The sequence below is a fragment of the Aquarana catesbeiana genome, linkage group LG01 (genome assembly GCF_042186555.1).
Source record: "Aquarana catesbeiana isolate 2022-GZ linkage group LG01, ASM4218655v1, whole genome shotgun sequence".
Classification (NCBI taxonomy): Eukaryota; Metazoa; Chordata; class Amphibia; order Anura; family Ranidae; genus Aquarana; species Aquarana catesbeiana.
Genome location: NC_133324.1, coordinates 879991104 through 880015241, shown reverse-complemented (window position 1 = coordinate 880015241; position 24138 = coordinate 879991104). Strand labels below are relative to the sequence as shown.

At 43.3% G+C, this 24138-nt stretch overlaps 1 protein-coding gene across 4 annotated transcripts in view; it reads right to left on the bottom strand.

Annotated features, from left to right (window-relative positions):
• Window positions 1-24138, bottom strand: part of KIAA0232 (KIAA0232 ortholog) — a 55726-nt gene that overhangs the window by 19932 nt on the left and 11656 nt on the right. For all 4 annotated transcript variants that reach the window (XR_012237182.1, XR_012237183.1, XM_073610525.1 and 1 more), the window contains exons 2-4: window positions 20044-20520; window positions 15328-15465; window positions 946-1036 (exon numbers count right to left, since the gene is read on the bottom strand). Coding sequence is in view for 2 of the 4 variants with exons in the window: in XM_073610525.1 (XP_073466626.1) it covers window positions 946-1036; window positions 15328-15465; window positions 20044-20271 (457 nt within the window). In the remaining 2 variants the exon portion in view is untranslated. The remainder of the gene's footprint in view (window positions 1-945; window positions 1037-15327; window positions 15466-20043; window positions 20521-24138) is intronic.

Here is a 24138-nt window from a genome sequence, read left to right as displayed (position 1 = left end):
AAAACACATTTTTTAAAATTTATCAAATTTATTTTAATAAAATGCTTTTGGAGTAATAATCGAAAGATAGTTTTCTAAGATACTATAATAATTTAGTTTATTCAGCATGAAATGGAGCTTCAATATGTAGCATGAGGCTGTATATTCTGCAATATTTACACTTTTGTAAACTCATTCAATGAATCAAAGGTCTGCAAGCTGAGATAACATGCCCTGCATTGATGCATTCGCACAATATCACAGTAACCATGAGATAAAAACGAAGTTAAGCAATATTCCTTTATCCCATCGTTTGGCAAATCTACGTACACTACAAACTGTATGATTGAATCGGTTCCGATATCGCCGTTTTACTAACCTGACTGCTTATTCTAAATAGGAAACCTTCATTTTGTTTGCAAATATTAAAGATTCTACCAGCAAGAATGAGCCCTTACATTTAAAGAGCACCTGTCATTTCAGATTCATCATGGCAGCGCCTGTTAGCGGGCATCCACTCACCTACTACCACCACGTCCCTCATCTTGTTGTGTCACTGTCGTCCTATTAAAGTGAATGGGACTGTCGGTGAGTCAACAGCGGGTCAGAGGAGGAGCCGCTGAGGAACAGAGATGACAGCTGCTCTTTAAAAATTATGATTCAAAATCGAGTTTTTTTTACTAGCGATTTAAAATAGACTTGATTTAAATCAAATCCACCCTGCTTTTAAGCTCTGTGGGCAGAGCCTATGCACCAAGTTGAACTTCTCTTCATTCCAGCATTCAGACTTTATCAAATTACCTACAAATCTAGAGTTAAGTTTCCTTTTTTCACAAGCTAGATGTTTGGGAGCCCTCTGTGGGTTGAGGGAGTCGCAGAAAAAACAAACAAAAAAAAAAAAAAGTTACTGTAATTTCCCCCCTCCCAAACTATACAGAGACTAGTTAAATTACCCAAGATTTTTACCTTTATTCATCATCAGCTGTTCACCTTGGCTACTCTGGAGATCTTTCAGTTTGGAGCAAAGCTCTTCAACTAAAGTTTCAATTCCAGAACTCTGCAAAACACAACATGAGAAAATGTAAGACTAAAATTCACAAAATCACAAAACACTGCTGTGTGTGCTGAGATGTAAAATCCTGTCACTGGGATTCACTAGTAGTCAATATTTATCCTAAAAGAAATGATTTCCCTTTAGCATCTGTAGTTGGACAAATAAGAGTATTCACTAGACTAACAGTCAAATACAAGCATTCTTTGTGAGCTCCAGGCTGAAGAAACTGCAAAAAAAAAAAAAAAATCCCTGCACAATGAGCAATTGATAGAAATTGATGCTGGTGGGTAACTAAAGTCCACTACATAAATATTTAACATACATAATGTACATGCTAAACCATTTCCAGGCTTTCAAGTTGTAAATCAACTAACTGGACTGAAGTACTTTCAGGTGGCAAGTAGAGTGCTGTGTTCTAGTGTAGGTTCCAGGCTACGGATATCAAATATGAACTGTAAGAGCACAAGATAAGCGGTATGATTAAACCTACAGCCAACTCCCACTGCTACAATTATATACAGCCTAAAATGACTAAGCAAAAAAAAAAACAAACATGAATGCCATGACACTTTAGATGAGTTTTGTGACATTTTGCAATATCAGTCCCACATAACAGGCATCATCTCAGGAACGATAATAAAGCTTTAATTCTTCACCCCAAAGCAGACAAGACACGCACCCCTGCAAAACCATGTAATGAAGAAGCGATACAATGGTAACAGCCAATTGAGTTTGTCACCTTCTTACCATAGCTCAAGGAGTGAAGTTTCGGAAACAGATTATTTGTTCCTGTATCACACACGTCTTACACCAGCTGACATTCTGCATGCTGTTGTGTTAAGCGGTACATAGTAGGCAATGGCTATGGGAGGGGTGGAGGGAAAAAAAAAAAAAAAAAAAAGCTCACTGTGTAAAACCGAGATCACACTGGCATCTTGCTGGAAAATGAGGTGGAGACTGAACTGTCAAGCTTTCAAAGGCAACACAAGTCTATTGAAAAGTGAATAGTTCATTTGGGCGCCTGAAAGTACCACGCACATTAACATTCCAGCCTCTTCTGCGATTACGGTCAACGAGATGAGTACGGAGGGACAGCTTATCTTTAACAAAAGAGCGTGACCAATTATTCTATTCAATCGGCACTGTATGATGGACCTACAGCTGCTGAAAAAGACAATATCCAAAAAAGAGAACAAAGCTTATTCTGGAATCCTTCAGACTGGTTCAGGCTATCCCAGGAAAATGAAGAGGGTACTAGGGACGAAGCAAGACACACTGACACCTCCCACAATTCCAGCTACTGGACAACTCCGAAGACCTTCGATGACTAAAAAACATTTGGTATTAGATTACATACAGAGGGGGGCAACAGCTCCGCAAACACACAACAACAATTTGTTACTCGCGAGTCTTGGTTCCTAAGCCAATAGAACTAAAGTTTAGGAACCATATTTTCAAGAACCATCATATACCTAAACGTTGTATATATATTTATTACACACACTTTTTTTATTATCCATCCATTGGGGGAAAAAAAAAAAAAAAAAAAAAAAAAGGGGGGGGGGGGAATAGATCCATTTTTTTTTTATCTATCCATCAAAAAAAGAGAAATGTGTGTTCACATTTCCCTTCCTCTTTACAGTCTCTAAAAAGAGAATTTGGGGAAGAGTTCAAACATCTCACATTTCCGAGATCTACCCCCTCTTTCTTGTAACAGAAAAATCTCCAATAAAATAGATTTTTACAGTCCGCGAGCATGTGCACACTGACGGCTACTAAAGCGCACTGGTCAGGTCTGAAGATTTTTACCAACGCAAGGGGGGCAACAAGGACAGTAACACCAACAAAACAGAAAGGTCTTTCCAAACTGGCAGAATTCTTTCAATAATTGATTTCCGGTTACAAATTTTGCTCTTTGCCATAGTACGTCCATGCTACAGAACTGAAGAATCCATTTATGCTTTCTAGCAATTGGCATCGTCCTTTTGATTAATGGAAAAAAAAAATTAAAGAAAGGGAACACACAGAGTTTGTGCTGGGGACAGGCAGGCACAGTGCATCAGATTGCTTTTCCCGGAATGTGGGCTGTCGCTGTGAAGGATTAAGCAGCTGTTGTGTGCTAGTCAGCTGCTCAGCCACGTGAGGTAAGGCACAGGGTGATTCACCCAACACAATCATTGCACCACGTATTTATACTTTAAAACTAAACCATTATTAATATAATCTATATGAAAACGAGCTTCAATGTTTTGACATTATTAAAATGCACATGGCAAACAAAGATGAATTTAGCGACAGCAAACCAAGAATGCGTGTCAATAATTGAAAGAACATTGCTTAGGGAAAAAGCAATCGCTTGTAAAGGGAAGAACAAAAAAACAACGAACAAAGATGATCTTCTGGACCAATACAGGTGAAAAGCAGGCTCTCCTCCTACCAAAGTTTATATTAACTGTGGTGGGGGAATATGTTCTTGGCACAAAAACACTGGGCTTTGTAGCCGACAGTGAAAAGGATATAAAAAAAAAAAAAAAAAAAAAAAAAAAAAGAGCAAAGCATAGATCCTGTATGCCTTACACAGAACATGCATCTCAATGTCTGCAAACAACCCACTGACAGAATCACATGACAGCGCTTGGCTAAAGGTTTGAGCTAAAAATAGCCTTAACAGCTTCGAGTTTAAAGCGGAAGAATCTGGAGCTGATGTAAAACCACCAAAAACATCTTCCAAAACAGCAGAAATATGCATGTAATGAAAAGCAAATGCAAAAAGAAAGGGAGGGGGGGGATGTTGGGTCCCTGTTATCCGTGGTGACAAATGTTAAATCACTTTATAAGTATTACTTAGGAACTATTTTTAGCACTAGCTAAAGAAGCAGATGGCCTGCGTCAGCTAGGAAAGCAGAGCAGAATGGAAATATTCACTGATATCTAAAATGCCAGTTACTTGGCATTGTTAAAGAGCCATACACAGACAGATGATGAGAGCGATGGAACGCAAGTCATCTGCAAACTACTCGACTTGGGCAATTTGCTAAAACTGGAGAGTGCTAAATCTGGTGCAGCTCTACATAGAAACCAATCAGTTTCTGGGTTTTGTCAAAGCTTAATTGAACAAGCTGAAGTTAGAAGCTGATTGGCTAGCATGCACATCTGCACCAGATTTCTCACTCTCCAGTTCAAGTTAATCAACCCATTTTCTCAGTAGCCCCTTTAACTCCTTGCTTCCCGCCCACTGCCAAATGGCGGCAGAGCGGTGCAGCTCTCGTTCTGGGACACCGTCATAACAGCGTCCCAGAACAGCCACGCCGCATCCCCAATCTCTGTAAAGAGCCACGGCTCTTTAACCATGTGATCGGCTGTGTCCAATCACAGCTGGTCACATGTAAACAAGGAAGTGTCGGTAATCGGCTCTCCTCACACTGACAGTGTGAGGAGAGCAGATCAGTGGCATCTCCTCACTGGGTAGACATGTACGAATGTAATCAGGACACTGATCAGTGCCCTGATTACAATAGTGCAACACAGTGGCAGCAATCAGTGCCCACCACTGCCCGCAAGTGCCACCAATCAGTGCTCATTATCGATGCCAGTGCCACCTATCAGTGCTGCCCATCAATGCTGTCAATCAATGCCCATCACTGTTGTCAGTGCCCACCAGTGCCGCCCAACAGTGGTGCATATTAGTGCATCATCAGTGTCACCTAATTGCCTCTCATAACACACTACCATTTATTGTGGTGCACTGCACTGGAAAAGATGCTGCGCGTAAATTTGTCTTTTCTAGTGTGTTAGAAGTCTACTAAATAGGCAGTCTTACGTGTTCACACAAAGGCAAACCATGAATGAACCCTAAGTTTTCAATGTGGAAAATTTCTTTACATGAACATAAGCACTTGCCAATTGTAAGTTCGTTTTGTGCTAAAGGAAAGCCTATCCATCAAAAACATTACCAGGATGAAACAAACTGACCGTTTCTTAGGGCCCATTCACATCTCCGCATGGGTTATATTATTATAATACTGGAGTTATTTAGCACCAACAGTTTGCGCAGCACTTTACAATGTTAGGGCAGACAGCACAATTACAATACAATACAGGACGAATTAGAGGGCCCTGCTAGTTAGAGCTTACAATCTAGGAGGGAGGGTCAAGTGATACAAAAGGGTAAATAACTGTGGGGGATGATTTAATGAAGAAAATGAAAGTACAATTGTTACGCAGAGGCAGGACAGGCTTCTCTGAAGAGAAAAGTTTTCAGGGATCGCCTAAAAGTGGATAGATTTGGAGATAGTCTGACAGATTGGGGTAGGAAATTCCAGAGGATGAGAGTGGCTCGGAAGAAGTCCTGGAGGAGAGTATGGGTGGAGGCGATTAGGGAGCAGGAGGTCTTGGGAGAAACGAAGAGGATGATCAGGTTGGTATTTTGAGACTAGGCTAGTGATGTAGATATACATACACTAAAAGTCAATCTAATTGGCCAATGACAATGCACATAAACAGTACTCTAGGTTTCATGGGCAACACGTCCAAGGGCAATATACTGCAATTTCTTGCAACTCCAGAGTCTCTCCCCAGGTGCTGGAGTGGCAGCTCCAAGTGGCTCCCCTCAGGAGGCCAGGCCCCAGACACGTGGCCTCCATCTCCCAGTCCCTCGGCTGCCTTCCCAGAGACCCCGGCAGCTTTTGGCCAGAGATGTCTGCCTCCCCACAACCACAAGGCGCAAGCCAGCTTGACCAAGACATTCGGTAATTACTGCAGGCCTTCCCCACTAGGATGGGCAAGCCTGATCCTCCGGCTGGAGGAAACCCACCGCCGAGACATCCAGGAGGTGAAAGATAACATAACCACACTCACTAACAGGGTAGCTACAGGAGAAGAGTCTTTCTCCACCCTGGCACACCGGATGTCTGCTCAGGAGCAATTCCAAGACGCGGCCATTACGCTCCAGCTCCACTTCGAGGACATTGAAGATCAGACCTGCCGCAACAACCTGCAGCTCAGTGGTCTCCCGGAAGCTACGGGCACTGAAAACCTCAGGGAGACTGTTGTAGCGATCCCCCCCCGGTGACGCTAGAAATACACAGGGTCCATAGGGCCATAGGCCCCAGGTCTCTAGATCCAACAGCGGAATTACAGGCGTTGTTCTCCTTCCTTGACACGATCCAATACAGGTCCTGGATTGGCTTCAGTTCCTTCCGCGTCCCACTGGCAGATCATGCCTCTCTACACACCGAGACCCGCCGCACGCTCGCCAAGATCCAGGAGAAGATCCCAGGTGCCCTCTATGGAAAGGTCACGTGAGTCCTGAGCAAGATGTCATTTTCGGTTTCCCCCCTGACCACCTCTGCCCTTGTAGCTGACCCGCCTTTTGAACAGCCCACTGCCTGCCAGTAGCAAAAGCTTTACTGCAGACCGCCTCGTGCGCCCCCCCCCCCCCCCGAGTTCATTCTATCCCTGGACTAGCAGGGTGTTTTGACCGCCCCCCACAATGGCGGAACTTCCTACACTATGCATGGACACCCGCTGCGGGAGGACCCAAGCACCATCCGGTCTCTTGACTGCCTGTCGACTCTCAGATGGGGCTTTTGTTCTCCAATGTTTTACCCCTGCTGCAGACAAAGTATTGCTTCCTTGCAGGTTGCAGGGGTCCCAAACTTGCAAGCTCCATGGTACGATGACAGTTATCTATGCTGCACTAATGCAGTTATGTTTTTTACAGTGTTACACCTAATGCTCTTAATAAAGGACTTTGTGCCTTAATGTTTAAATGTTTGCTTTAGCATGAAGAATAGATAGATGGTATCTATCATGTTGTACACAAGACAATGTATGCATCGGAGACTGATTACACTGCCTTCCACGCAGGGGCCTGTCTGCCTGATCCTGGCCCCTGGAGAGAATTTCATGCTTGTCCTACTTGACTGATGCTCAGAGAGGGGCGTCCCAGATGTGCCGTGCTACGGCCGCTTGCTAACCGCACCTGAGTACATCATGTGTCCGAGCCATTGGAGATTAAGATGGCCCTCACATGCTCACCCTAAGTGGGGGGTAGGAGAAGAAACTCATAGGCACTATGCCTGTAAATGACCTGGCTCCTATGCAGCTGGGGTCACACCTGTGTGGAATTCATGTTCACCAATTCCTCCATGCTGGGAGGGTGCCTGACTAGGCTTTGGGACAGTAGCAGTGGTGCATTTGTGGATTTTCTGGGAGACTCAGATGAACACTTGCACTTAGCTTTAGCACATATCTGTTTAGTTTATACCTTACATTGCCACAAGTCAACATACAAATGTTGATTGTATGCTGATATGTTACATTAAATAAAATACCATTGCTGGGGGCGTTGGGACGGGTCGGGGGCTCTTCCCGGCTTTGTCTAACCACTCCTCTACATAGGAATACGCTCAATTCCCAGTCGTTTGCTGGCGAGCAAAACCCCCCCCCCCCCCACCCAGATATACTCCTTAACCATGGACGTACTCTCAGTAATCTCACTCAATGCGAAAGGACTCAACGTCCCTGAAAAAGAGACGGATGCTCTTGCAGGACATGAACCGTCTTCAAGCAGACATCACCTTAGTACAGGAAATGCATTTTAGAGATGACAAACTACCCATATAGTCAGGAACAAATTCTTCTCTACGTCATACCTCTCTACATACCCGACAGCGAAAGCTCGGGGAGTATCCATCCTACTGTCCGCACGGGTACCCTGGATACATCTTGACACATTGACTGTATAGCATCCTGTGGCTAATTAACACATCGTGCCAAGGTGAGCACCCATGCAGGATCCCCTGTCAGAAGCAACTCAGTGTGGGGTCTGGGTACGGCTCCCAAGGTTTTACTGAGGCTGCACTGATCCAGATACACTGTTCTGTGGTAGACGTTAGAAGGCAGTGAGGAGCCGATTGAAGAATTCTAAGAAAATATTAAACAAAAGTAAACTAGTGAAGCAGATTTCTGCACAAAAGAAGGGAGGCCCCTCGAACACTAACAAGGAAAAAAAAAAAAAAAACCCAACACACACACACACCTCAGTGTGGAGTAGGGTTTATGACAGGACTTCCCAGTGTCCAGGTACAAGCCTATAACCAATGGCGTATGAATATACTAGGGCAGGGTTTCTCAACCTTTTTTCAGTCGGGGCGCCCTTGAAAAGTATTATCAGTCTTGAGGCACCCCAGTCCAAGGCTTGGTTCACGTTACGGTGTGTCGCGAAACACACGCTCCTTCCTGACACACAGATGAATGCTCTGCTCTTTAGGGGTGCCATTCTTAATGGTACCCCAATGGGGTGCTTTTGGTGCAGCGCAATTAAAAAAAAAAAAAAAAAAAAAAAAAAAAAAAAAAAAAAAAGTCAGGGACTTTTTTCTGCATTTCTGCGAATAGGGAAGCCCATTGAAAGAAATGGGCTGCCCTACATACAGCACGCAGCCACACAGATGTGAACCATGAACTCGTTCACATGTCAGGTTAGAGGGCGGTAAAACCACATGGTTGAGCCGTTTTTACCACCCCCAACTTCTCCCCCTTTAGCTGCAGTGGCAGCAGCTGAGGGTATACACATGCTGTGGCTGCAGCTGGGGGGTGTACCCAGGGTGAATGGAGCTGCACTGCAACTGTGTGCATTGCACGGTTGCGGTGTAGTGATGCTGCATTTACTGGCTTAAAACAGGTGCTGAGGAGGCAACATATTGTCAGGAATAAAAGTAACATACACAGACACACACAGGGGGATCAGGTTCATCTGACAGCCCTTCTCTCCCCTGATCCCACGGCAAACCTGAGGACCTCTGAGGGCACACTGGTTGAGAAAGGCTGTACTAGGGAACCAGTGTCCCAAATGTCGTTTGGGTACAGCGAACGACCGTGCAATTCTCAGTTAAAGCGACGCAGTTCCAAATTGTAAAAAGTGCTCTGGACAGGAAAGAGGTAAAATCTTCTGGGGCTGACGTGGTTAATACTGCGTATATAGCTGACCTGCACTACTTACAGCACTCTAGTCTAAAGCGGCTGTGCATGTTCGAGCTCATGTTATTTTATTTTATTTTTTCACCCAGGATCAGGAATTTAATTATTTTTTTAATTTTTTTTTTGAGAAATGTAAAGTTATTTAGAAACAAATTTTAAGACAGAAAATACTTAAAGCAGGATATGATACGTTATTAAAATGTAGGAAATATAGCTTGCTGCAGATTAAAAAAAAAAAAAAAAAAAAAAAACCAGGACAAGTGTTCTTAAAGCCGAGCTAAACCCAGTGGATTTAGTTTCCCAAAAGAAAGCCCAAGTTAGAAATCTTTAATATGTTTAAGGGTAAATTTACCTTCAGAACAAGTTACATCTGTAGGGTGTAATATGTTCCAGTTCCTGCTACCCTTTCCCCCTGGACCCCTTCTCCTGTGACAGTGGACAGGGATCCTCTCACCGGCAGCCGATGTCACATTGTCTACTTTCAATCGCTCTACAGTCTTGTATCTTAGTTTACCGTAGACATGTCTCAGCTCTATTGGTTGTTATCATTCGTATTTACTGTTTATTTTATTCTGACAGAAATGTGAGCTTGGCATGTTTCTTGTATTCCTTCATACAGGTATACTGTGTGAAATTGAGCCCGAGATTTGCTGTAATTGTAAGCTTGTGAGAGTAGACTCTTTGAAATTGCACTGGTCTTTGGACTGTATGTTTTTTTGTTATTTCAAGAAAGACTTTCTCCCCTCCCATCTGCCGCCACAGTAAACAGCTTGTAGTTCTCAATGGACTACACGTGTGCTCTACAGCACATTTACAGTCCATTCACTGTAGGCAGATATGGGAAGAAAGCTGGAGGGAGTGTGCGCAGGAGGCTGACATACCCTAGGAATAGTGGATCGCAGGTGAAAGCTCCTGTAGGGAAAAAAATACACTTTTCTGCACAAAAGGTGAACATATCCAGAAATCTTTATCAAATATACTGTTTCCATGAAGTGTTTTCAAGTACATTCTGCCTACTAGCACATGTGTATGCCATTTTCAAAAACATGTCTCTGGCGATACATGTCACAGAGTATGAGTATGTGCTCAACCGAGTACTCAACTGAGTATGTGCAGTCTGACTCCAGTAACTGTCTTATCCAGACATGTGGAGACAATGCAAGAAGGGGATGATCTGTGGATACAGGATCAAACAGCCTTTTTACACAATGCAGAAGATTAACCCCTTAAGTTCCACAGTGAGTATAACAAGCATGCTTTACTGCATATACAGATTGATTTTACTGTTGTGGGTTTAGGAACAGTTTAATGAAACTGCAAAGAAAGCTAAGGGGGTCAAGGAGCACAATTTCCTGCACCATCACGAGGCACTAAACTGAAAGAACATGTCTAGCAGAAGTGAAAGCCAAAACAGAAATGGAAGACCAGTTTGACAGTCACTGATAGGAAAATAGCTACCGGGCCAATTCTGACATTTCGCTCCTACATGTAAAAATCAGTATTTTTTGCTAGAAAATTACGTAGAACTCCCCCCAAAAGTACATACATGTCCAAGGATATCGGGGACAAGATTGTAGACCTAAACAAGGCTGGAATGGGCTACAAGACCATCTCCAAGCAGCTTGGTGAGAGGGTGACAACAGTTGGTGTGATTATTCACAAATGGAAGAAACACAGAATAACTGTCAATCTCCCTCAGTCTGGGGCTCCAACCAAGATCTCACCTCGTGGAGTTTTAGTGATCACGAGAACAGTGAGGAATCAGCCCAGAACTACACAGGAGAATCTGGTCAATGATCTCAAGGCAGCTGGGACCATAATACTACGCTGTGAAGGACTGAAATCCTGCAGCGCCCGCAAGGTCCCCCTGCTCAAGAAAGCACATGTATTAGGCACGTCTGAAGTTTGCTAATGAACATCTGAATGATTCAGCGGAGAACTGGGTGAAAGTGTTGTGGTCAGATGAGACCAATATCGAGCTCTTTGGCATCAACTCAATTTGTCATGTTTGGAGATAGAGGAATGCTGCCTATGACCCCAAGAACACTATCCCCACCGTCAAACAATGGAGGTGAAAACATTATGCTTTGGGGCGTTTTTCTGCTAAGGGGACAGGACAACTTCCCCACATCAAAAGGGACGATTGACTGGGCCACGTACCATTAAATCTGGGGTGAGAACCTCTTTCCCTCAGCCAGGGCATTGAAAATGGGTCGTGGATGGGTATTCCAGCATGACGATGACCCAAAACACACGGTCAAGGCAACAAAGGATCGGCTGAAGAAGAAACACATTAAGGTCCTAGAGTGGACTAGCCAGTCCCCAGACCTTAACCCCATAGAAAATATGCATGGGGAGTTTAAGGTTCGAGTTACCAAACATCAGCCTCGAAATCTTAATGACTTGGAGAGGATTTGCAAAGAGGAGTGGGACAAAATCCCTCCTGGGATATGTGCAAACCTGGTGGCCAACTACAAATACTTATTTCACTCATTAAAATGCAAATCAATTTATAACTTTTAAAATGGGTTTTCTGGATTTTTTTTGTTATACTGTCTCTCACTGTTAAAAAAACAAAAACAAAAAAAAAAAAAAAAAACTACCACCATTAAAATTATAGACTGATCATTTGTCAGTGGACAAACGTACAAAATCAGCAGGGGATATATCTCTCATAAAATAGCAATTTTTTTTATTTCACATGGTATTTGTGCAGTGGTTTTTCAAACGCTATTTGTTTGGCTAAAATTACACTTTTAATGAATTTTATTGCACAAACACTACATAATACCTATTTTTGTTAAAAGATGATGTTACGATGAGTAAATAGATACCCAACATGTCATGCTTTAAAATGGTGTATGCCCGTGGAAAAGCACCAACCTACCAAAAAATCTCAATAGGTGACACTTTAAAAGCCTGTACAGGTTACCACTGTAAAGTTACACAGGAGGTTTGGAGCTAAAAATGATACCTCTGGTGTTCACGATTATACCTCACAAGTATGGTTTGATCACTGTTTACATATGAGTGCAGGACTTGCGTATGCGTTCCATGGTTTTGGTGAGATGGGGGATTGGGAGAAGTGGCGCTTTCTTTAAAAAAAATTTATTATTTGAAATTTTTCTTTACACTTTTTTTTTTTTATCAACTTTATTACTTTCACAGGGGATGAACAACATTCCTTATGATAGCATAGGCCGTGACCCCAAATCTCTCTGGCCTCCAATGCAGCCAGTCAGATCGGTCCAATTGGCTGCTTTCCCGGCCGTAAAGAAAGTCAGGACCAGATGTGTCGAAATTCTCATCATTTCCGGTATCACAGAGGGAGTGCCTCTGTGTAGTGCCGCCGTTGCATCACTACCGGCTGGGACCACCTCCCACTACCGGCAGAAGTGATCAAGTGGCTGTGCAGGCATCATCCTGGTATAACCACTTCAACTGGAGAACGTCATGACATCATACAGGTGGGAAGTGGTTAATGAAAGTTTTATTCTTCTGTTCCTTGTGTAGGATTCTTGTACTGTCAAGTAGATTAAAGCATTCCTCAATGTGACATCAACTGTCCAACATAGCAAAGCTAGTTTTGATGGTCTGGGGTTATTTTGCTTAATGCAGAACCAGTGACTGGTAACCAACAAAAAAAGCCCACCGTAGCTTTTCGCAGCGCCACGTAAAACTCCCTGGCCTACACCTAGTTGGCAAGGGATTTATCCTGCAGCAAAGCTAGTAACCCAAAAGGTAATGAGGGTAATTTACTAAAGACTGGAGAAGCCAGAGTATGAAGCAGCTGCACATGGCAACAAATCAGCATCTAGTTTTCATTTTTAAAGCCTAACTAAACAAGCTAAAATTAGAAGCCAATTGGTTACTATGCACAGCTGCTCCAGTTTCAGTAAATTCTCCCCACTGCATAAACATTCCTTCAGGCTATGTCGGAACCACCAGGAGAAAACAAGCATGCTTGTATTGGCAAACAGTTTCCAGAATCAAACCCCATTAAGCTGATTTGAGACAGAAAAGGTAAAAGAATAGCAATCTAGAAAATGCAACACACTTGTGAAATTTCTGAAATGTTGGTTTCCACTGGAAAGAATGTAGAAAAGCTGTCCTATATAAAAAAAAAAAGAAAATTTATATATAAAATACTTGAGCATCCCACTGACTCTGCAGAAGATTATCATTTTCTTGAAGAGCTACAACTGCTTTCAGTTCCTTCGCATCAGACCCCTACACTTCTACAGAAGATGCCAGATCAAACCGCAAAGCTCAGAGGATCAGGCATCTGACCATACCAGTGTGCCAGGGGTGAAAACAAAAAGAAAAAAAAAAAAAAAAAAAAAAAAATCTTAAAGTGGCACTTAGCGACATCATTGTCCACAAAAAAAACACTACTTAACGGCTCTGTAAGCTATTTTCATAATATGGTTTCTTACTGTGTTTTTCTGCTTCATGAGCTCCTGAATCTCTCCAATCCCCCCTCACTTCCCTTGTTTGGAATAAAGTGCATGCTAGTTGCAGTCATGTGCACTGCTCTATGCAAACCCCATAGTCTGGGAGCAAGTGTGGGTGGCTACCATCCTACATATACAGAAGGACCATGGAGTACAAAAAGGTAGCCACCCTCTAACAGGAAGAGGGGGTGGAGAAAAGGAAGCGCCACCTGAGTGCAGTATTAATGTAAGAATTTAATGACATAAAAAATAAACCCTTACAGGAAAGACAAATTAAAAAGGCTCATCTGTGAGTAGGCAGTGTATATCTTCCTCAATTTCCAGTCCGGAACTTGTACCAGCGTTGTAGGGCTGCAGATGGAGGCTTGCAGCTTGTGTCTCTTCCTGTGGCCGTCAGAGAGAAGCTGGGACCGGCGTGGAGCGCACGGAGGAGGTGCGTGACGTCACAGGTCATTCAAAAAACTACCGGGTACACTCCAGGGGGAGGGCTAACATCGAGGGAGGGTTCTGAAAGCTGAGTGTGCTTGGCTACGCGCTCGGAGCTGCTGCTCCTTCAATAGGCCTCTTGAAGGAGCAGCAGCTCCGAGCGCGTAGCCAAGCACACTCAGCCTTCAGAACCCTCCCTCGATGTTAGCCCTCCCCCTGGAGTGTACCCGGAAGTTTTTTGAATGACCTGTGATGTCACGCACCTCCTCCGTGCGGCCACAGGAAGAGACACAAGCTGCAAGCCTCCATCTGCAGCCCTACAACGCTGGTACAAGTTCCGGACTGGAAATTGAGGAAGATATACACTGCCTACTCACAGATGAGCCTTTTTAATTTGTCTTTCCTGTAAGGGTTTATTTTTTATGTCATTAAATTCTTACATTAATACTGCACTCAGGTGGCGCTTCCTTTTCTCCACCCCCTCTTGCAATACCACAGAGCCAGCTCCCTGAGGACAGCAGCCGCCCTTAGGATCAACCATCCCATTAGCCAGCCCTTCACATCCTGAATGATCAGAGACTGTATTAACCCCTGGACTGCCACTACTATGGCCATGGACTGTATGCCTGGCTAATTTTTATATACCCCCAGGATTGTATGCATCTTCTGTATAAGCGCTTACAGTTATTATCACCTCTATAACCCTCTAACAGGAAGACAGATCATAGCAGAAAAAAAAAAAAAAAAAGGAATTTAAGATTTGGGAGGAGGCTGAGACCAATAAAAGATACTTTGGGTTAAAGGAAAAGTACAGCCAAAGCAGTCAGTTCTGCACTCTCATGACCCATTTTCACACAGCCGGTCCAGGCTTGGGAAAGAGCGTGACCATATGGGTCTGGATCTACCCAGGAGCATGGCCGGCCGGCCCCCTCCACAGCCCAACCCTCCACTGAGTGCGGGGGGGGGGGGCTGGGGGCTCACAGCAGAGTGCTGATGACCAGCAGCTCTCTGCTCATGGAGCACGGACTGATCAGTGGTCTATGATCACTCAGTTCTCAGTCTTCGAGCCAGCGGGGACAGATGCTGCATCCACCTACTTCTCTTTTAAAAATACATACTTGAATAGGATTTTTTTTTTTTTAAAACAAGAATTTACTGAATTTAGCAATCAGATAACAGCTGTTTGTTTTTTGGTGTAAGAAAAGACAATAAGGCTGCATTTCTGGTGTTTTTGTTTTGGTTTTCCATGAATAATATAAAATTACCCCTTGGCAAACACCACAGCAAAAGCTCAACATTTCCATCCATATAAAATTAGAAATAAATTGAGGTATTGGCAAGTTCTATTAGCGATAACACAGCCACAATATACAAAGGAAACATAAGAAGGTTGAAAGAATATAAAAAAAAAAAAAAAAAAAAAAACACACATACTTCATCAGAAGCTGAAAGCAGACACTGAACTGCAGCCTGTTTCTTCATTTCTTCCATGGAGAGATCTGAACTCTTTTTCTTGCCTTTCCCCCACTTCTTACAAGCTCCCTTTTCCCAGCCCAAAAAGATGTCATTTTCCTGCAAAATAAAAAGACAGACAATGTATATAGACCTGTATGCAGTATTTACCACAAAGTTAAATTTGTTGTGTTACTTTGACTTAAAAGGGCAATTGCTAGGAGGAATCCACATATAATTATTATGGTACCCTGATGCAAACATATTGATAGGCGTCACCACAAAAAAAAAAAAAAAAAAGACCGCTACTACAATACAGAAAAGCTCTATTGTCAAAAGTTTACACACATATGAACTTTAATGACGTCTTAGTCTGTAGGGTTCAATATTGCGTTGACTCACCCTTTGCAGCTAGATTTAACTCTTCACAGATTTTGTCTATGGGAATGTTTGCCCATTCTTCCAGAAGTGCATTTGTGAGGTCAGGCACCGATTTTGGACCAGAAGGCCGCGCTCACAGTCTCCGCTCTAATTCATCCCAAAGGTGTTCTGTCAGGTTGAGGTGAGGACTCTGTGCAGGTTAGTCAAGTTCCTCCACCCCAAAATCACTCATTCATGTCTTTACGGACCTTGCTTTGTTCACTGGTGCGCAGTCATGTTGGAACAGGAAGGGACCATCCCCAAACTGTTCCCACAAAGTCGGGAGCATGAAATGTCCAAAATGTCTTGGTATGCTGACGCCTTCAGCGTTCCCTTCACTGGAACTATGGGGCCAAGCCCAACCCCTGAAAAACAACTCCACACCATAATCCAACCTCCACCACACGATTTGGACCAGTGCACATAGCAAGGTCCATAAAGACATGAATGAATGAGTTTGGGGTGGAGGAACTTGACTGGCCTGCACAAAGTCTTGGCCTCAACCCGATAGAACACCTTTAGGATGAATGCGAGCGGAGACAGGATCTCTCTCGTCCACATCAGTGCCTGACCTCACAAATGTGCTTCTGGAAGAATGGTCAAACATTCCCATAGACACACTCCTAAACCTTGTGGACAGCCTTCCCAGAAGAGTTGAAGCTGTTCTAGCTGCAAAAAGTGGGCCAACTCAATATTGAGCCCTACAGACTAAGACTGGGATGCCATTAAAGTTCATGTGCGTGTAAAGGCAGGCATCCCAGTAATTTTGACAATATAGTGTGTGTGTGTGTATTATACTTTATAAAAAAAAAAAAAATCTGTATACATTTATACCCAGAATATATTAAAAATGTATTGAAAGCACCACCAAATATTCAAATCTGGTGGGGAAGACAAGGGTGGCAGGGTAGCATGCCTTGTGATGTCAACGCGTTTCATCCCACATCTTAGGACTTTTTCAGGACATTTGGGTAACTTTCAGGCAAGATCACAGCCATTTGGAGCACTGGACTGCTTTGGGGTAGCCAACAAGCCTAGATTCAGCAGCACTGGTTAAAGCAGCACAGCCGAAGGGAAATGTCATTCAGCTAATTGGGCAGTTATAAGGTGAGATCAAAGCCATCTGGGGCGCAGCATTGTTGAACTTGCCAAACCAGTATACAACTCAATGCCTAGTCTCTATAGACTGATACATGCCGTTGAGGACCTGGCTTAAAAGCTTTCCTTGTGGTAGCCTCGCCCACATTGGAACAGCCTGTGTTTATTACCATTACAGACTTCAGAATTCTATAAATGGCTCAAGTGGTCTATTGATGGAACATAATAATACTTAGCTGACAAGGTGCCCTGCATCTATGGACATGAACGTTTTTCGGCATTCTTCTTAAGCTTTTAGCATTAGTGTTTTTTTTTTTTTGTTTTTTTTTTTAATGGCTCATTCATATATCATACTATATATATTTGTACTTGCCCTTGCTGACTCTGGGGGGGGAAAAAAAAAGCCAATATAATGGGTTGTTTCCTGAAGAGAAGCCCCATTTGAAGCAGCATGACCAGTAGTAGTGGCCTCTGAAAATAGGCTCATAAGCACTAGTTCCTCAGTTAACTGGAAAGGTCTTCTGCTGCCAAACATCCTCTAGTGGTGGTCAGGATAAAAGGACTTCTAAAATAAAAAAACAAACCAACACACCAGACAGCTGGAAAGGGTTACATGTTTAAGCAAGTTGCAGGTAAAGCAAGCCATAGATTAGATTGTTGCCTTCCACCATGGATTCCCTCATCAACCCAGTCAGGGTTGATGGGAAAATCCCTCCCACAGCACTATTGTGTTCTCCAGGCAGAACACAATGATCACTTCTGGCTGCTATAGCCACTGGCAGTGATCGTGTGAAAAAATCCGACAGATGGACTGAATTTTAGCCAGTTCACCTATGGCCAGCTTACATCATAGAGAAGGCACTAGTCACTGTACGTCTTAACCTTTTAATATTTCCCATAGTTGCATACATATAAAGAACTAGTCAGGAATAAACCTTTATAGGAATCCGAATCTCTACCCTTAGGTTGTTTTAACCTATACCTCAGAGGCGAGTATAATGTCCTTTTCTCTTGTACTCTCCACTTGTCAGAGTAGAAATGTCAGCTCAGGCAGTACGGAAGTATGGGGACCCACTGAGTCCAATAGGTGGATCCCACTTGAGAAGGACTTCCACTCCTAAACATTGTGATTCCCTCCTCCACCTGAGTGTCCATATGCCAGCTGATATTTTTTTCTGGTATTAAGGTTTATTAATTGTTGTACTTTTAGCCTGGATCTCCTCCCTGTTCTAATGAAAAAAAAAAAAAATAAACACATGATTGCTTGTAGCCGAGAGCTTGCTTTTGTCTAGATAGGTAGTTCTCAATTCCTGTTCTCGGGACCCTCTAACAGGCCAGATTTAAATTATTACCTTGATGCAGACTAGAATACTGCAATCACTGAGCAGCAAATCATATCACCTGTGATGTATTTCAGTTATTTTGCAAACCTGGCCCGTTAGTGGGTCCTGAGGACAGGAGTTGAGAACCACTGGTCTAGAGGAACCGCGGGGAGACCTTGTGCACATACTGCAGCTTAATTATGCCTTTATATACTTCCTTTCATAAATATATGAAACTCGAAAAGTTAGCTGCTTGGCGTGCTGCCTATTTAGAGTGATAAATAATCTCCTCCAGCCACCTGTTCAAGATGAAAAATAGCAAAGCTTTTGTTTTCTCAAACGTAATCCTTATTGCAGCTTTATGACAGTTGAGACTCATCAGAAAGGCGATAAGGCAGCCTCTGGGTACCTTCTAGCTTGACTCTTTTGCTCTAAGGGCCCTTTCACACTGGGGCGGTTTGCAGGCGCTATTGCGCTAATAATAGCACCCGCAAACTGCGCTGGCAGGACGGGAAAAAAAAAAAGTCCTGCTAGCAGCATCTTCAGAGCACTGAAGGAGTGTATACCACTCCTTCACCGCTCCTGTCCATTGAAATCAATGGGACAGCGCGGCTATACTGCCACGCTTTGTAGAGGCGCTTTGTGGTGGTTTTTAACCCTTTTCTCGGCCGCTAGCAGGGGGTAAAAACGCCCCGCTAGCGGCCAAATACTGACGATAAAGCGCCGCTTACAATAGCGGTGCTTTACCGCCGACGCCACCCCCGCCCCAGTGTGAAAGGGGCCTAAAGCAACAAGTACAAACTATTAAAACTTTAGCTAAGAAATGCTATTACCAGGGCCGATCATTTGCAGGTAATCACGCCATGAGCATTTATATACGAGCCACTGTGTTTAGCTGCAGGAGCCATCAGTCATACATGTCTTTCAAAGGAGCTGATTGCAGGGAACCCCTGTTGGGGGTCCTGTATGCAAATGCCAACAGCCCCATTCACAAGTGTAAAATGGGGCCTTAAAAAACAAAAAAAACTATATAAAAACTTTATATTCACCTAGGTGGATGCAGCATCGATGCAACGCTGCATCTGTCCCCTGCTGCTTCTAATACTGAAAACTGAGCGATCAACTCTGATCACTTGGGTTCTCGCCTTCTAGTACTGGGCTGTGGAGGGCGCGGGAGCAGGTGGCTCAGTCTCCCAAAGGCTTGCTGAGAAGCTGAACCAGCTGCCGGTCAAGGCATCTGGGTGGATCCCGACTGTCGACTGAAAACAGCTCACAGGAGTGCAGAATGAACTGCACTGCTAAGATCCATAGGAGAAGTCGGGCCAAAAAGAGATTTGAAGGAGCATGTTCCAAGGCTGTATTGTTTCTATTTTGTAAGTCAGTGACCTGGAACCAGTCTGTCAGGGAAGGCAAGCATTTGCACATTTCTCATTCCAGGTGAGTGAATTGCTCAATAATAATAATAAAAAAAAAAAAAAAAAAAAAACACAATTGCTCAGTGAACAAGCAGCATAAGGCTGCATTGACAAGAACACAAAAATTGTTGGGTTTCAGCAGTAATTTTTAACGCACATTAGCCATTTGGCTTTTGACTCAACGTAAACCTGTAATGACAGAAGAAGGGAGGGTGCTACTGTTGACTTTAACTTGCTTTATGGTTCCTATGACCATTCTTTAGTGTTATTCCTAAGAAAGTCAATGACCCAAAACTGGCATGCAGCCAACAAAGTGAGAATTTCTAATATTCCGCAACCAACCTATTAAAATAAAGTCATATTATTACTCATTAATAACAAGTTTACATGGAATTTGATGGCAGCCATGCCTATTATATTCCTAGGTGTTAAGGTGTTCATACCTGTTCCTGAAGGTCGTAGTCATAGCTGTCATGCAGCAGAAGACTTAAAACATATCTTGTGTAAATCATGGCATCAATACCACATTTCTCCAGCTCTTGTCCCAGCCAGGTCTGGACTGGGTCTAAAGCACGAAGCATCGACATTTCAAAGACAGAAACAGGGCCAGGAAACGAGCCTAAGGTGCCTTCAGATGGTAAACCATCCACAACTGTACAGATAGGGCGCATGAATCTAGGTGGTTGGCATTCCTAGTACATGAAGCATTTTTGGTAGGATGTTGTTTTAGAAGGTGGAAGGGGTCTTCATTCTAGAAATCTGGTGAAATGCTTCAATTCCAGGAAGATCATTTATCATTGCCGACATTTAGTCTTTATTCCTCAGGCATTACTGAAAAAATACATCTTATTGGGACACACACTGAGATGTGTTTTCCATATAATTTCACATTGACACAAGGATTACCTCTATGGCAGAACCTAAGGGATGGGAAAAGAAAAAAAATGGCAAAGTTAGCGATTTCTGTAAGCACAAAACAAATACACAAATATCAGGTCCTTTGAATAAAAAAAAAAAAAAAAAATAATCACACTGGAATATTCTTTTACAGTGTTAAATTACAGCTGTTTTTCTGTGCATTCTACATGCAAAAACGGTTTTTGCTCTCACAACCACATGCAAGTCACAATCATTCCTCTTGTGTGCCATAAAAATTTGCAGCTACCACTTTCACTATAGTACTGAAAAATTCTGAACTTCTCAGTATAGCTGCCCAAACTTACACATTTCTTTAGACACAATTAATAGCAAAGAAGGACAAATATACTACTGCGACTATTTAACCACCGATTGGAAGCAGACGCTCTTCATGCAACAATTTTTCAGTCAAAGGGTGTCAGGCAGAGTGGTGCAGACAGGGCCATCCACTGTTCAATTCTCAGGAACCAGCTAACGTTCGCTCAATGTATGGCCAGCTGAAGATCTCAGGACATACAGCCGGCTTGTTTCTGCACCTTATCAAACTGCCATGTAGACTGATTCAAATATAGAGCCTTAACCACTTGCCATTCGGACCAATTCTGGCACTCCGCTCCTACATGTAAAAAATCATAATTTTTTGCTAGAAAATTACTCAGAGCCCCCAAACATTATATTATTATTAGTACTATACAGGATTTATATAGCGCCAACAGTTTACGCAGCGCTTTACAATATAAAAGGGAGACAATACAGTTATAAAATACAATAAAATACTAGATATAGATATATATTTTTAGCAGAGAAACTAGGAAATACAATGGTGATCATTGCAACTTGTCACATTTTATTTGCGAAGCAATTTTTCAAACGCTTTTTTTAAAAAAGCATTTTCATGAATTAAACAACAAAAACAAATTAAAGTTAGCCCAGTTTTTTTTGTGCAATGTGAAAGATGTTACACCAAGTAAATAGATAGCTAACATATCACACTTTAAAATTGTGCATGCTCGTGGAATGGCGCCAAACTTTGGTACTTAAAAATCTCAACGGGCAATGCTTTAAAATTTTTTTACAGGTTACCAATTTACAGTTACAGAGGAGGTCTTGGGTTAGAACTGTTGCTCTCACTCAGTTTGTGGCGATACCTCATATGTGTGGTTTGAACATCATTTACATATGTGGGCGCGACGTATGTATGTTTGCTTCTGCATGTGAGCACACAGGGACTTTAAAAATTTTTTTTAATTTTTACACTTTTCCTTAAAAATTGTATTTGATCAATTTTATTCCTATTACTAAGTAAATATAGGAACAGGGCATGGCAGGTCCTCTGTAGAAACGTGGGGTCTTATAGACCCCACATCTCTCCTCCAGGCTGGAAAGCCTGCGAAAAAAACCCAAAAAAACGATCTCGGCTTATTAAAACTGCCAGGCCAGATGGGACGTTATAACGTCGTGCCCAGGCCTCCGAGAGTCAGACTGCCGGGGACCATCTAGTCGCCATTATTCTCTATGGTGACCTTCCACCGGCCGCAGGATTCGATCGCATGGGTGAGAGGGTAGAAGCACCGAAGGGTGGCGTCCCCTCCCACCACCTGTAAAAACAATCAATCATCAGCTGAACAGCCGCTATGATTGTTCTTACGGTGCAGGGAATCGCCGGCTGAAAAGCTCAATACTGGGTTAATGCCTGTAGGTATCAACCCGGTATAACCACTGAAAACGGGACAATGTCCATTTATGCCCCCCCCCCCCCCCCCACAGGTGCCGGACATTCAGATCTCCTTGCCGGAGCAGGGATTCCCGCGGGCATGCACGGGAGTGATGTCATTGGTGCTCTGGCGCTGCGAATGGCATGCGCGCGAGAGTCCCTGTTCCGGCAAGGAGCTCTGAATTTCCAGCAACATCCGCCAGACCACCAGAGAGCATGCACCGCTGACGTCAGAGCTGCGGCTTGGCCCACCCCCACTCTCTCCCGACTGGCGCACTGGCTGTGAGTGACACGAATGGCTCCCTCTTGTCTCAGTCAATGAGAGGGAGTCCCGGGACAGCCGGTGGGGGGGGGGGGGGGGGGGGGGGGGGTTGGAGGAGAGAAAGCACACAGAAGGCTCTTTACCTTCATACAAAGAATGTAAAGTGGCTGTAAAGGCGCACACACACACACCTGTAAAGGCAAAAAGGCTAGCTCATTCTGAAATACTTACCTTAGAACGAAGCGCCGGCATCGCCTCCCGGGCGACTCTGAGGGAGCCGACATGTTCCCTCTGCGTTTCTTTCAGGTTCGCAGCTTCGAAACTTCAGAGTGAATGCGCCGCTGACGCTGGGTATAAAACTGCTTTAATATACAATTTAAAGGCTGCGCTGCTAGTGCAAATACATGATCATATTAACTGAAAATACCATAATTATGAATGAACACAAGTGAATTGTTTCATAACAAAAAAAAAAAAAAAAAAAATGCACATAAATCGCATGCAAAAAAAAAAAGAATCGCATGCAAAAAAAAATGAGTGGAACATTCAGTAAACAAAAACGATTAAGTAGAGTCCATTTAGTCATAGATTGAAATGAACTGTAGGTCTTGTGGGTGTAGAAAATGGTTGGATAGAGGGAGAAAGACACCCTTCCTTCAAGTGATATAAAGATTATCTCCGTAGGGAGCGTGATGTTAAAATAGAGAGAAGATCCTCCACCTCAAGTAAGGTAAGCCCCTTACCTGATCCAAAGATCTCCTGTCACAGAGATCATGCACACATGTGGCTGTGTCCCCCAGCCACTGGGTCTCTGTCAGTGCGCAGATCGGAAGCCACCTCTCCAGGAAATCAATCCAAACGTGATTTATCCGCTGGAGACCCAGGTCTTCTCTGTGGTTCGCCAACAAACAATGACCGATGACCACTCTTATACTGCCTGGACACGGATATTTGTCATTCTTTTATGGATTTCTCACTCTTCCTTGTTTTTCCTTTCTTAGGTCTGGAAAAGCTTGGTGTTTGATTGTGTCCTTTCTCAGACTGGCTGAGAAAGGACACAATCAAACACCAAGCTTTTCCAGACCTAAGAAAGGAAAAACAAGGAAGAGTGAGAAATCCATAAAAGAATGACAAATATCCGTGTCCAGGCAGTATAAGAGTGGTCATCTGTCATTGTTTGTTGGCGAACCACAGAGAAGACCTGGGTCTCCAGCGGATAAATCACGTTTGGATTGATTTCCTGGAGAGGTGGCTTCCGATCTGCGCACTGACAGAGACCCAGTGGCTGGGGGACACAGCCACATGTGTGCATGATCTCTGTGACAGGAGATCTTTGGATCTGGTAAGGGGCTTACCTTACTTGAGGTGGAGGATCTTCTCTCTATTTTAACATCACGCTCCCTACGGAGATAATCTTTATATCACTTGAAGGAAGGGTGTCTTTCTCCCTCTATCCAACCATTTTCTACACCCACAAGACCTACAGTTCATTTCAATCTATGACTAAATGGACTCTACTTAATCGTTTTTGTTTACTGAATGTTCCACTCATTTTTTTTGCATGCGATTCTTTTTTTTTTTGCATGCGATTTATGTGCATTTTTTTTTTTTTTTGTTATGAAACAATTCACTTGTGTTCATTCA